Source organism: Phragmites australis, chromosome 7 (assembly GCF_958298935.1).
Source record: "Phragmites australis chromosome 7, lpPhrAust1.1, whole genome shotgun sequence".
Lineage (NCBI taxonomy): Eukaryota > Viridiplantae > Streptophyta > Magnoliopsida > Poales > Poaceae > Phragmites > Phragmites australis.
In genome coordinates this window covers 24276486-24289642 of record NC_084927.1, presented here as the reverse complement: position 1 = coordinate 24289642, position 13157 = coordinate 24276486, and the positions used below count along the sequence as shown (strand labels likewise).

General features: G+C 43.4%; 1 protein-coding gene across 1 annotated transcript; it reads left to right on the top strand.

Annotated features, from left to right (window-relative positions):
- The first annotated feature begins 4342 nt into the window (after window positions 1-4342).
- LOC133923513 (protein BEARSKIN1-like) lies at window positions 4343-5932 on the top strand. The gene is made up of 3 exons (XM_062368797.1): window positions 4343-4538; window positions 4666-4943; window positions 5099-5932. Exons 1-3 carry the CDS (start codon window positions 4370-4372, stop codon window positions 5636-5638), a joined length of 987 nt encoding a protein of 328 aa, XP_062224781.1. The 5' UTR covers window positions 4343-4369; the 3' UTR covers window positions 5639-5932.
- Window positions 5933-13157: the final 7225 nt, after the last annotated feature.

Sequence of the window (13157 nt, the reverse complement as noted above, 5' to 3'; positions counted from 1 at the left end):
TTTTTTACTTTTTGTAAAGGGAATTAGTGCACTATTCGATCACGTAACATGCACACAGATAAGATCGTGCAAAAGGAAAGGGGCGCTGCATGCCCATCTAGTAGCTACAATTCACATGATTGACTTTGTGGTGAATTGATTATTGAACAACTTTGATCGTCTTCAACGGAATCCACTTTAAGACACTTGACAAGAAAGCAAATCTTCTTCTATAGTTTCTAATGCTAATATATTATTAGTCGAGTTGAGGAACCTGTGTCTTAGTCTCGGAATATACTCACTCCGATTGTAAATGTATGTCGTTTTAGACTAGTGCACAAAGATTAAGAAAGTAAATCAAATAACCTTGTTGTCCTTTATTTATTCTGTATTGAAAAAGATAGCTCATTCATTTGTGAGAGTTGTAGCATTTATTGAATAAGGGAAAGAAGGGAATGAAAGAGAAAAAAATACATAGAAGTTTGAGAATGATTTATATTTAGAGAATAGTTGAGGAAGATAAAACAAACTATATTTACAATCAGAGGGAATAGAATTTAGCTAATAATTTAAGCCTCTTAGAATATTTTTTTCCCTTTTTCACTCGGTTTGGAATCAGAGGACAGTGAGGTATTTTCTCTTTTAACTGCATATACCAACAGTTTGATGCGTGTTTTGGAGCATGAGAATCGATCACACAGGAAATCCAGACGATTTATCACACTATAACATTCTTTTAGTACTCTTTGATGTAAACATTGCCCGCATGCTTGAGACAAGGGATGGGCATGAATCGCTTCATGGATCCACTCTAATTCAACTTAATCAACTAATTATTTAATTGATTAAGTTGAATAGAGTGGATCAACGGATACTATAGAGCGACCCATTCCCATCTCTACTTGAGATACTGCTGGTACTGGACTGGTGTGGTCGTAGAACGGTACATGGCCAACACTCATTAAGTGAAAAAGCACAATAATCTCCCTGAGAACAACTGGCTAACGAGGACAGAAGTCACCTAGCCAGGCAGGGTTTGGTTTTCACTAAACTTTATTAAGAGCAAAGATGGGGGGGGGGGGGGCGTCTCTCCCCTAGTCGAGTTCTCTTTTTATGTGAAAAGGTGCATAATGTTTACTCCCATGCATTGCTGGATCTGAAATGGAAAAAAAATGGCTACGCGAGATTTGGTAAAATGTCTTTTGTGTTCGGTAGCTTCTTCAGTAAAAGTTTTGGTGCACTCAAATGCTCTTATCATTCATGCACCCCGTGGCAAGCTTGCATTGCTGTCTTCACTCAATCCCCACAAACAGAGCGGATACCTGAAGCATGCATGCATGCATGCATTGTGAGATGTGGCGAATTGGCAAGTTTAAAATTGAGGCTGGAGCCTGGAGGCACAAGCTTTCATGGTAAACACGCTTCACCACACGCTCACAAGATTACCAGGAGCAGCAAGCAAATGGCACAGGAAGCAAGCTGAAACCAGCATCAGTTCGGCTAGGTTCCTATCCTAGGTGGTAACAATCAGGAGAAGCCGGTTAATTGCAGTAAACTCCAGGCTAGGCTCCCCTAATCATTTGCCTTCTCCCTCAAAGCGCGAGCCCTGAGGTTCCTTCGGCTGATCGATCGAGTGCTGCGCATGCAACCGATCGAGCAAGCGCGCACCCCGCGCCCGCAGGAGCCCCCCCCCCCCTTCCCCTCTTCGACCTCATGGGGAGCCTCGCTCGCCGAGGGAGCGCGTCACGGTGACGGCGGAGCAGTACGTCTCACTCAAGGTGCACGGGGGTAGTGTCCATATGCACCATGGACGACGACTCTCCCCACCAGTCGTGGCTTGGTGGCCTGCCCACATGGAGCGCCCCTTAAGTCATGCTTAGATCGAGCAATCATGCTACCGCGTCGATATTTTGGTTAATTTCTGTGATATTTCGGTTGACGAGTAATTTGAGTTCTAAACTCTAGTCCAATCTTTATGTATATGTTGAGGCTATGCGCAGAATATACCTGCGATGCGTGCTGCCCAGCTGACTGCTAGCTTCTTCTCTGCGCTTGCCTGGGCCTCCAACATGCACAAAACAAAGGAGTTAGTCAGCCAGCTTATGTCATATCACCCATTAGTCTACCCACTTGACTTGTAGAAAGGGCATTTTCTGTTGATTTTAATTGTTAAAATACAATATTTGTAGAACCATATTTTCGATTTTTGATCCGTTTAAAACAAAATGAGATCCATAAAAGCTATATTTTAATAAAGTTTTAGGACCATAAATGAGTTATGTCTATATAATTATAACATGATAGACACTCTAGTTACAACATTATAAACATTACAGTTACAACATGATGAACTGCAGTATTGAGTGTTGACTAGTTACAATAAGGTAGACACTCTAGTTACAATGTGGTAAACATTACAGTTACAGCATGGTAGATACTTTATAACATGGTGAATATTGCAGTTATAACATAGTAAACTGCAGTGTTGAGTGTTGACTAGTTAGTAGACACTCTAGTTACAACATGATGAACACTATAGTTACAACACGGTATACAATCTAGTTACAATGAACAATACAATTACAATATTACCGATTACAACATGGTTATAATTAGTTACAATCAGTCAGGCTGGACAGGTAAGTTGCAATGTCACTCTGTATATAGTTGTAACCGCTCTATATCTGTAGTTGCAACTAATAGTTGTAATCACTTTATACTACATTTTGTAACTCTTCTATATGTGTAGTTGCAACTGGTTGCAATCATTGCTCATGAGGTGGAAACACACTCGGTCATTCAGTGAGCCCATGGGGTAGGTGGTGGGTGCATGTTCGGTCGTGTGGGGCTGGTGCATGTGTCAGAGCCTGGTTGGCTGCAGAAAGATGCACAGTGTGTGTATAGCTACGGGAAATGCAAAACCGCTATATAGGTTTGCCAAGTTAGATTTCTATTTGAGAGATATGAATGAAGTTTTGGAATTCAGATGAACGAACTTTCAGATTAATTTCAGAATGTTCTGTGCTGAATTTTGCCTGCATGATGTGTGTCTATTTCCCAAGTTGTAGCCGTAGTAATACTGTTTCAGTGCTTTTGAAGTGGTTTGATCAGCTGGTGAAGCAGAATTCTCCTAGTAGTTTAATGACTGAGGATGGATGTCAACTGATCCTTCAGTTCTAGTTAAGCTCAATCAGTTAAGGTTTAGTGGAAACTGTGCCTGCCTGCATGTGTGTGGTGGTCGATCCCTAGAGAGATTGGTTGGTTTAGGTAGCAGTACCAAGTGTTGGGCTGCATAATTTAGTTTAGTTTTAGCCACCCCTCCCTCCACCAGTGTGCAAGTAATCCCAAACTTGCATGAAATTGCATGCAGATCGAGCAAATTAAATAATTGACAGTATATATCCCCAGCTAGTTACTTCTCTAACTTCGCTTGATCATATTTCGTTTGAAATCACCCACTCGCCCACTATTGATTATATTTAAATTGCAGCTATCTCGTGGCAATGCATGAATGCCACATAGGCAGCTACATCAATGAGTTAAACTAGGTCAGAATCCAAATCATTTATGATTCGTATTGGATCTTGCCCTATCTACTTCTTTCCTAGCTAGTCCTAAAATCCTGTGCGTGAGCATGTTCATGAAAACGATGGCATCACACCACATATCTCAACTTAATCCTAAACTTACACAGTTACAATACAACCACCGCATACAATACAATCTTTAAAAAAAAAAAAACCCGCACGCAATACGATCATCATCGTCGACTATATATCAATGGAAGATAGAATCAGGCCCCGTGCGTGCGCGTCCGGCAATTGAGAATTGCACATAATTTCTACGGGAATTATATTGTTTCAAATGAAATTCATGTATAATTCTTGTGCCCAAAGCGAGGCCTTGATCTTCGATCAATTTCGTCGAGCTACCCCAGCTAATGTAATTAGGGAAAACTACGTATATATTAATATATGCATAACTATTAAGTTTTTTAAGTAGCGGTGATGGCAGCTCTTCCAAAGCTAGCTCGCGCTTGCTTTGAGAACAATCAAGCGATCCCTAAACAAAGTCCGGTGCGAGCTTCGGGATCGTTAACGGCGGCGTAGAATAATGCAGCTGACCGCTGGGCGACCGAGCTCCCCGCGCGCGCGCTCATGGCCGTGCCTTGCGTCCTACGCGACCAACTTTTATCCCCGTCCACCGCCGCGGCGGCCGGCGTCAACTCTCCCCCACCACCCCCTGCGGCTACAGCCTACAGCTAGCTGTCTGTGCTGACGATGCACCTGCCCTGCCCGTGGAGAGGCCACGCGTGTATATATACGCGCTACAGGCCTCGTCCGCGTCAAAATCGAAGGCTTAATTAGTAATTGGGAGCCGATCGAATAGAATGGCGGCCTTCTCGTCCAGCAACGGCGTGCCGCCGGGGTTCCGGTTCCACCCGACCGACGAGGAGCTGCTGCTCTACTACCTCAAGAAGAAGATCGACTTCGAGAAGTTCGACCTCGAGGTCATCAGGGAGGTCGACCTCAACAAGATCGAGCCATGGGAGCTGCAAGGTAACTAAACTAGTCCATGCATGCATGCACTAGCTGGTGATGATCTAACTCGCTTACCAAGTTGGTGCATGTTGTTCTTGTTGATAATTGGTGTACCTAAGTGTGTGGCTGGCATGGATGGATGCAGAGAGGTGCCGGATCGGGTCGGCGCCACAGAACGAGTGGTACTTCTTCAGCCACAAGGATCGCAAGTACCCGACAGGGTCGAGGACGAACCGAGCAACGATGGCGGGCTTCTGGAAGGCGACGGGCCGGGATAAGTGCATCCGCACCAGCTATCGCAAGATCGGCATGCGCAAGACGCTCGTCTTCTACCGCGGCCGCGCCCCACACGGCCAGAAGACTGACTGGATCATGCACGAGTACCGCCTCGAGGACACCGACGACGCACAGGGCGGCACCAGCGTAAGCCCTCCGATCCCTTTCCACAATCCACAAGCATGCATGCATTTGAAATCCCAGCTAGCATGTGTTGATGCGTGCATCCACACGTTGGTTTAGGGCTTCGCTTAACTCTGTGTTGATGTGGCCATGCATGCATTTCATGTTCACGCTTGTAGGAGGACGGATGGGTGGTGTGCCGCGTGTTCAAGAAGAAGTGCTTCTTCAAGATCGGCGGCGGCGGCGAAGGGAGCACGAGCCAGGGCGCGGATGCCGGCGGCCACCTTGCCATGTCCCCGCCGCTGGGTGGCCACCACGACCAGGCCAGGGCCGCACTGGCGTCCCACTACATGCACCCGCACCAGTACTACCACCACGCCTCCTCCTACTACTCACAGATGCAGGCCCCGGCGCCGCACGCCGCGTACTCGCACCACGTCCAGGTCCAGGACCTCCTCACCAACCACCGGCCCGCGGCCGACGCCGGCTACAACTTCTCCGGCCTGCCGATCGAGCACCCTGGCGGCCTGGACGTTGGCAGCAGCGACGGCGTCGCTGCAGATGGCCAGCTGGGCGAAGGCAGAGACCAGGCGGGCGGTACGGCCGCTGAGCAGTGGCAGACGATCGACGGGTTCAGCAACGGCGGGAGCGCGGCGGTGCAGCAGATGACCGGCGCCCAACGAAGTGGAGAGATGGATTTATGGGGTTATGGGAGGTAAACTTGATGACCATCGATCGATCGAAGACATGAACAACATGTGCATGCATGTGATCGTGCAAATTGATGCGGGTTCTTGGGGAGTTATGTTTTGATTAGGTTTGGTGTTTACGATGTGTGTATATGCGTTGTATTATTTGTTGTTGGTTTGGTGTAATAAGAGCCAAGGATACGCATTGGTGTGTAATCGGTGATTAAATTAATCATTGTGTGTGTGCATGCATGCAGAAAAACACAGAAGAATAATTTAACTTTGGGTTTTTCTTGACATGCATGTTCACAGATGTAGGGCGCGCGTGTTTGGATTGGAAGTGGGCGGGAGCATTTGTTCCGCATGCCCTTCTCCTAGTATGTTTTGCGATGAACTTTATGTAAGAACTAAGTTTTACTTAGGGAATAAAAAAAAACACCCCCGCTTCGCTCCAGGGAGGGGCGACTCGGGTGGCCACCACACCCGCTGCACCGCCGCCCCCCCCCCCCCTTTGGCATCCCCGCCTCGCCGCCGCTTGAGTGTGCCGCCAGAAGTCTATGTGGCCGCAAGGACAGCGACGGTGGGGCTGTTTTCTGCCCACGCCGTTGTCCTCTCCTTCGTCGTCTTGAGGAACGGAGGCCGATTGGAGGCTCGCGGCAGAGCGAAGCCTAGCCGGAATTCAATGGATGTGTGGGATTTCTTTGCAGTAACACACCTCTAGCATAAACACAAAAACTAATGGTGTGACTCAAGGTGAGGTGTCTGAAAACATAAATAATCTCAGTGGATGCTACTGGCTGTTGGATGCATATCGAATGGCCTATCTGTTTTTTCTCTAACACTATTATAGAATACCACATATATAGTGTTTATCAGTGTCGATTCAATAGTAATCGGCACTGAAAACATATCAGTTCCGGTTCTTAAACTCCTGCGCACGAACAACAGCTGAGGAGATAAGAACTGACACTAATAGTCACTATTAGTGTCATTTCTTGGCTGAAACCGGTATTGATACATCAGTACCGGTTCCAACCACGAACCGGCACAGATAGTGACTATATCAGTGCGGTTCTAACTACGAACCGGCACTGATAATCAATATCAGTGTCAGTTCTAACCATGAATCGGCACTGATAATCAGTATCAGTGCCGGTTCTAATTACGAACCATCACTGATTATTGCTATTGTCACATCTCATCTTAAAAAATTCATACTTTTTCACACGAAGTCGGATGGACAAAAACTTTATGGAAATTATAGCTCTCGATAAGATCTACAACTTTGTAGTTAATTTTTTTTTAAATTTGAGGTCATTTAAATGCCCAAATAATTATAATAAATTTGCAGCAGTGATCGCTGATAGCTCACATTAAAAAATTCATAACTTTTTCACACGAAGTCGAATAGGGAAACTTTATATGAAAATTGTAGCTCTTGATGAGATCTATAACTTTGTAGTTGATCACTTTTTTATTTGATATCATTTAGATATCCAAATAGCTATTCAAACGTTCGGTTAGAAGATATCAAAATGATTTATTTTGCTACTATACTCACGAACGGACGATATCTGAGATGGTTAAAGGGGTCATGCGTGCGCACATGCTGTGAGGTCTTGAGTTCGAGTCTTGGTTACCGCATGCGAGTGAATATCACATGACTTTGAGAATATTGGGCGCGGTCGGGTGGACAGCCTCTTGTCGGGTGTGTCTAGTCACGAAAAGAAATTTTTAAAACTTTTTTCAGCCCAAAAAACGTTAAATCGAGACCGACTATCAGTGCCGGAACTGGCACTAACACTGATTTTCAGTGCCGGTTCCATACCCGGCACTGATAGTCACTGACTATCAGTGCCGAGTAACCAGTGCCGGTTAAAAACCGACCACTGATGACGATTTTAAACCGGCACTGATGAGGTGTTTTGGTGTAGTGTAATGGGTAAGTGTTGGTCTGCTGTTATGTTCTTCTCTCTCTTATGCGGAAGTTGCACCAATGATATTCCCCGCCCCGCCCTCTTCCTCCTGTCTCCAATGCTCGCTCGCACCGCTGGATCTACCGCAATGCTAACCTGTCAGTGCTAGGCCGTTGATTTCATACCCTCACCACCTTCGCCAGCCCACTGCCGATACTTCACTACCATGGTTGGCGGTGCCCCGCCTCGCCGCCTCCCCAGGCATCCCCCCTCTAAGCACGGGGGCCAACCCAACTATAAAACCTAACCACTTAACTAACATTATCAGAGGCCGCTGCTCTTGTCGTCAACTAAATCGTGAGTGATTTTGGTCGATTAAGCAGAAGACATTTCGATAAACTAATACGCGGACAAAAGGGCGCCGACCCTAGGCTTTTAGGCACATATGCCAACAAAGACTCCAACTTTGATTTGAACTAGACCTAAAACTGACTCGTACTCACACAAACTGACACTTTTGTTTCGGCCCTTGCGATGCACACATGATGAATGTAAGTACGGGGTCATATCCATTAGAAAGGTCTGAGAACAATCTTTCAAACAAGTAATTATGCAGCAGACGAGATTTCTTTGAGGGATTTATGGATCTTTTACTCAGGGTTGTAACACCCTATGTTTTACCATCACATAAAAATCAAAATTTGAATGTTTTCAATTTTGTCACAAACTCAAATGAAAATCATTAAATATGGGTACAATATCCCAAATATACATCAAATTTAAAATTTGAAAACATGTACAAACCAAATTATAATGCATTTTGGAGTTTTCTAGTTTTTATTGGTTTTCATTTGATTTCCAATTGCAGGTTCAAATTTTAACTACTTCAATTCTCAGATTGAGTGTTTGGATAAGGAAAGTTATAACTTCATTGATTATTTAACCTAGATTTTATTACCACAACCTAATAGAGCCTGTTTAAAAATGCTATTATTATGCATCTTAATTTAAATGATTGATTAGTTGTGACATAGCTTGATAATGCCAAACCTTGTTTCTTATTTACCTATTTATCTTGAAACATTATAAGGTCTCCAACATCAACTATGTTTGAGTGTATTTGGATGATTGCCTTGATCACTAGTATGTTTAGGGCTTTTACTCCTCAGATGAATAGTATAGTTGGACACCTTAATCATATATTTTTTTTTTGCAAAAATACGTGAAATGTGTTAAGTGTTTTTGGTGGTGTGAGTGTGTTAAACATGTGAAGTTAATGGAATCAAAAGTCTATTTTAGCGAAGGTGAGTAAGGTACCCCACGTTGGTGGGATTGCCTTAAAGGTAAGGTTTGCCTTTGTGGTGCATAAGGATCAGTTCGTTGTGTCATCGTGCTAATAAACCTTTGTGCAACCGCATGCCCCTTTCATGGGAAGGGTTTGACCTAACACCCCACTAGCAGAACCTAATATCTATTCAGAGACAGGAGATGCAATGGGAGCCAGGAGAAGATGCAGGTGACCTAAGTGCCATGTGGTCCGGTTGAAGAATCTAAAATTATTTGAGCCATGTTGATCATGAGCCCTGAATTTAGTGTCCCATTGTTGGATATTGTGGCGGTGTTGGGTGAGTATAGACCTTGTTTTGTCCACTTCACCAGTAACTAAGATTGGAGGTGGAATATTTATTGTGGGTAAAATGTACAACCTCTATAAAGTGTAAACATATCAAAATAGTTGTGTTCACAATCATGGACACACGAAGTTTCGGCCACACAATGATTATCCCAATTGTGTGTGCTTGTCTTTTAGAAAGTCCAGCTAAGCATTGTAGGCTGGAGAGGACCTTGTGTCCGGCAGCTAATAAAACTTGGGAATTGACAAGATGGATGTATCTTTCCAGAGCCAACTACCATAATTTGACTTAAATCATGTTTTACCAAATGCTTTCAACTTTGTTATGCAAAATCAGCCCTCGCATAAAAATTGGCTTTTTTCAAAAACCAAACCCTATAGCCTTATCCTTGGTTATACCTCTTATACATCTATTAACCCCTCGAAGTAGTGTCAGAACTTGCTGAATACCTTAAGTACACATTTTTGCTTATTGATTCAGATGAAGAGCTGGAACACACCTTTTATAATGGTGATGATGAAGAATAAGAGAAGACTAGAGCTATGTCGCCCAAGTTGCTTGTAAGCATTGGGCTACCTTTATTTTCGCCATTGTGTCTCTTTTCAATAAGGCCCGTGTGCTATGGTTTGTATTGGACTTAGTGTTGTAAGGCCTATGGAGACTATTTATGGTACTATAATAAATCGAGGTTTGATTGTGATGTCAACCTGTTGGAAATGTGCGTATCAACTACTGATCAAGGGATTGATACGAGATACACTGTGGAACCAAAAAATTAGTGTCCGACAGGGGCTGTCTAGCAGTGTTAGGCAAATCTCTAAGTTTTCTCTAACTTGAATATGTGGAGGATATAAAAAGGAAGCCCATGTTTTCTCTAAGTTTTCTCTAACTTGAATAAGGGGCTGTCTCAATAGCTCCATGTCTCTTTCCTACATTACATGTTTTCTCCTTTGCCACATAGCTTGATCTACACTTTTGACTTCCCCTTGCGCACAATGTGAGACCCACCAAATCTAAGTACTCCCTCTAGTAAATAAGAGTGTCATTTTGGGTTGCATGTAGTCAACACTTTAAATTTTGACAATCAATATTTTTTTGACGATAAATACTGGATAATTATCATATCTAGGTACCCTAGGGTTTCCCGTAATTCTTGAGACATGTCTCTATCTCCAGAAAGGGGATCTATATATAAAAGAAAACTACCTGTAGGCATCCAAGACATCCCGTAATTGGGAAAATTTATCTCCAAGAATAGGAAAGTGGACTCCAAAGGATGTACAATACCCCCATATATATACGGAGTTAAGGGGTCTTACGCAGGACAAGTCATTAGGAGCGACACAAGTCTACACAAGCTAACATAAGTCAAGCAAGGAAATCGCTAACTAGGTTTAGAATCATCTAGGCTAGCCACATACCCCCTTGTAACAGGCTCAGATCAATACAAGACAAACAATACATATAGTTATTATCCTCAAGGAGACCCGAACCTATATTAAAAAACTGTGTGTTCTCCTGTAATTCATTTACTCAAAGCATCCCTCAATTCTTTAATAAGTTTATTAGATCGGCGGTTCACAAATTGTCGACAGCTGTGCTGTCCGTGGAGATCATGACAATAGGTGTTGAAGAGTTTACACAGAACATGCCATCAACTATGCATGCGTTAAGGATTGGTTTTTCAGGCACGAGGTTCTACGATGACTTCACCCCTCCTACCGACGAACCGGCAATCGATTGGATAAACTTTGATGAAGAGCTTTCCGATGATGATTCTAGCGATGAGGTAAGTTGCTTTATGGATCAATATGCTAAGGATTACGACATCGAGTTTGAACCACCCGACTGGCAAGATAGCCATGAATGCCCTAATCACCACAAGCTGAGATCTTTCCCCACAATTTCCAACAACACAGATTGTCGAGATATCTATCCAGAGCAATCCGATGAAAAACCCATGATGGACCTGCCATCAAGCCGGTTACATAAGTCTTCAATGGCATAATACCCAAATCTTTGGCCACTCCCATCAGCTAGATATTACTCTGTGTTACCTTCTGGAAGCATAACAACTTCCGGATGAAAAAGATTCTATTCGATGTGATCAACTTCGAGACAACATACACTATTATCTTGGGAAGACATACTCTCACCAAATTCATGGTAGCAATGTGTTACGCTTATCAATGCGTGAAAATCCTAGGACCTAGGGGAGTCATCACCATCCAAGGTTGTCCCAAGGTAGGTCTCTATTGCGACAAGTAGAGTCTCGACATGGTAGTTCAACACCAACCAAGTAAGGAATCCAAGAGTTCAAGGATCAACGTGAATAAGAAGTCTCAGTTGTAACCGCGACCACAACGCCTTGAGACATAAACCCAGAAACCCAGGGGATGGGTTCCATGACTAGTTTGGAACTCATGTAACAACGCCTATGCTACCCCCAGAGTAATAAGGGTCATCGCTTATCGACTTTAATCTAGTTGGTGTCATTTAGGTTTAATATTTAGGTCTACAATAGCTCATGGGTCGTCAATAAGCTCTGCAAGTACCAAACGTAAGTATTAAGAGTATCTTCGTAATAATAAAAATCATATTACCTAGGAAGTCATTTGAATTATTTTCCTACCTTACTTGTCTTTCTGTGTATCCTCATGTCCAACAACAGGATAAGTCACTTCTCGGGTTCCTCATCCCAAATGCGCACTCGGAGCAGCGAAAAGCATTTCTCGATCCAAAGACAATATGAACTCTTTTCTCTTTATTGTGTTTTCTATTTAGATTGCCTACCTGAAAAATTCTTCCGGGCAGACAGTCGGGGGCTTCACAAGTACAGGGTGCTGTAAACCAAATATAACATATTGTGTACCCTCTGAAAGCAAATTTCAACGAGAAGAGAAGGATCATTACGTTGCAAACTCGGGTTGTGAAAAGGCTCATTCTCGTGTTCCAAGAGTGTCCAGGGGCTATGACGCCTCCCACTCAAGAGAATCTAAGGCTGATCATAATAAACGCTCCGACTAATGATTAACGCGTCTTGAACTAATTGAAGGACGAAGTCAATAAGGAGATCACGATATGACATCGAATACGGATTTCTAATAGTCGGTGCTGCTGCACATGCAGCCATTTTTATGGTAAGAGACTATGTAATGAAGTATTCCCGTCAAATGCGAAAAATGTTTAAATTCCTACAAGTCTAACAAATCTATCAAGTTACTTATTATAGTCTGCAGAGTAAAGTTTTAAGGCAAGGTGACCCCAATGTTCTTGAAGAAAAAATGACACAAATGCTGATAAGATCAACATGGTACCAGCAAGCTCTCCGGCGCTACCACGATCAGAACATCCGCAAAAGATCTTTTGAACCGAGAACTTGGTTCTACGACCTGTTCAGAGCCAACATAACAGCAACAAGCCATCCCTGAAGTGGGAGTGTTTTGCATGTTGGTTGATCCTACTCGCCCTGGGTCTCTTAGCAATAGAGGATGGATGAGTCTTCAATAATTCTTGGAACATCTATTAACTTCAAAAGTTTTATGTGTAAATATTAAGAGTAAGTTTACACTAGTAAATATTCATATTTCCCGTAAGGTCGCTTGAATCTATTTGTAATGTTTTGTCTTCCCTAAACTAAACATCTAGCACCCCTAAGACGGGTACACCAGCGATAAGCCGCAATCCAGATAGCTTTACCTATCGCGCACAACCGGATAAGCTCAGACAAGGTCACACGAGAGCTGACTTCAGGAAACAAGAGTTCTTACGACCAGAGGAAAAGTATGAGCATTCAATTCTTTTCTCTTACCCCGATCGATTGATTCATAATGGTCAGTCGATAGTTTTTATCTTATTATCTTTGACTGTCTATTTGAATTTTTTCCCCAGATAACCAATTGAGGCAAGATCAATACAATATACCAAGAGCTAACAACAACATATTGTGCATGTGCCAAAGCGACTTCCTTCGCGTGGGGATGATGTTCTAAGTTACAG

Coding starts and splice junctions, on each gene's coding strand:
- LOC133923513 (XM_062368797.1), top strand. CDS start 4,370: ATGGCGGCCTTCTCGTCCAGCAACGGCGTGCCGCCGGGGTTCCGGTTC. Junction 4,539..4,665: donor CGAGCCATGGGAGCTGCAAG/GTAACTAAACTA, acceptor GGATGGATGCAG/AGAGGTGCCGGATCGGGTCG. Junction 4,944..5,098: donor ACGCACAGGGCGGCACCAGC/GTAAGCCCTCCG, acceptor TCACGCTTGTAG/GAGGACGGATGGGTGGTGTG.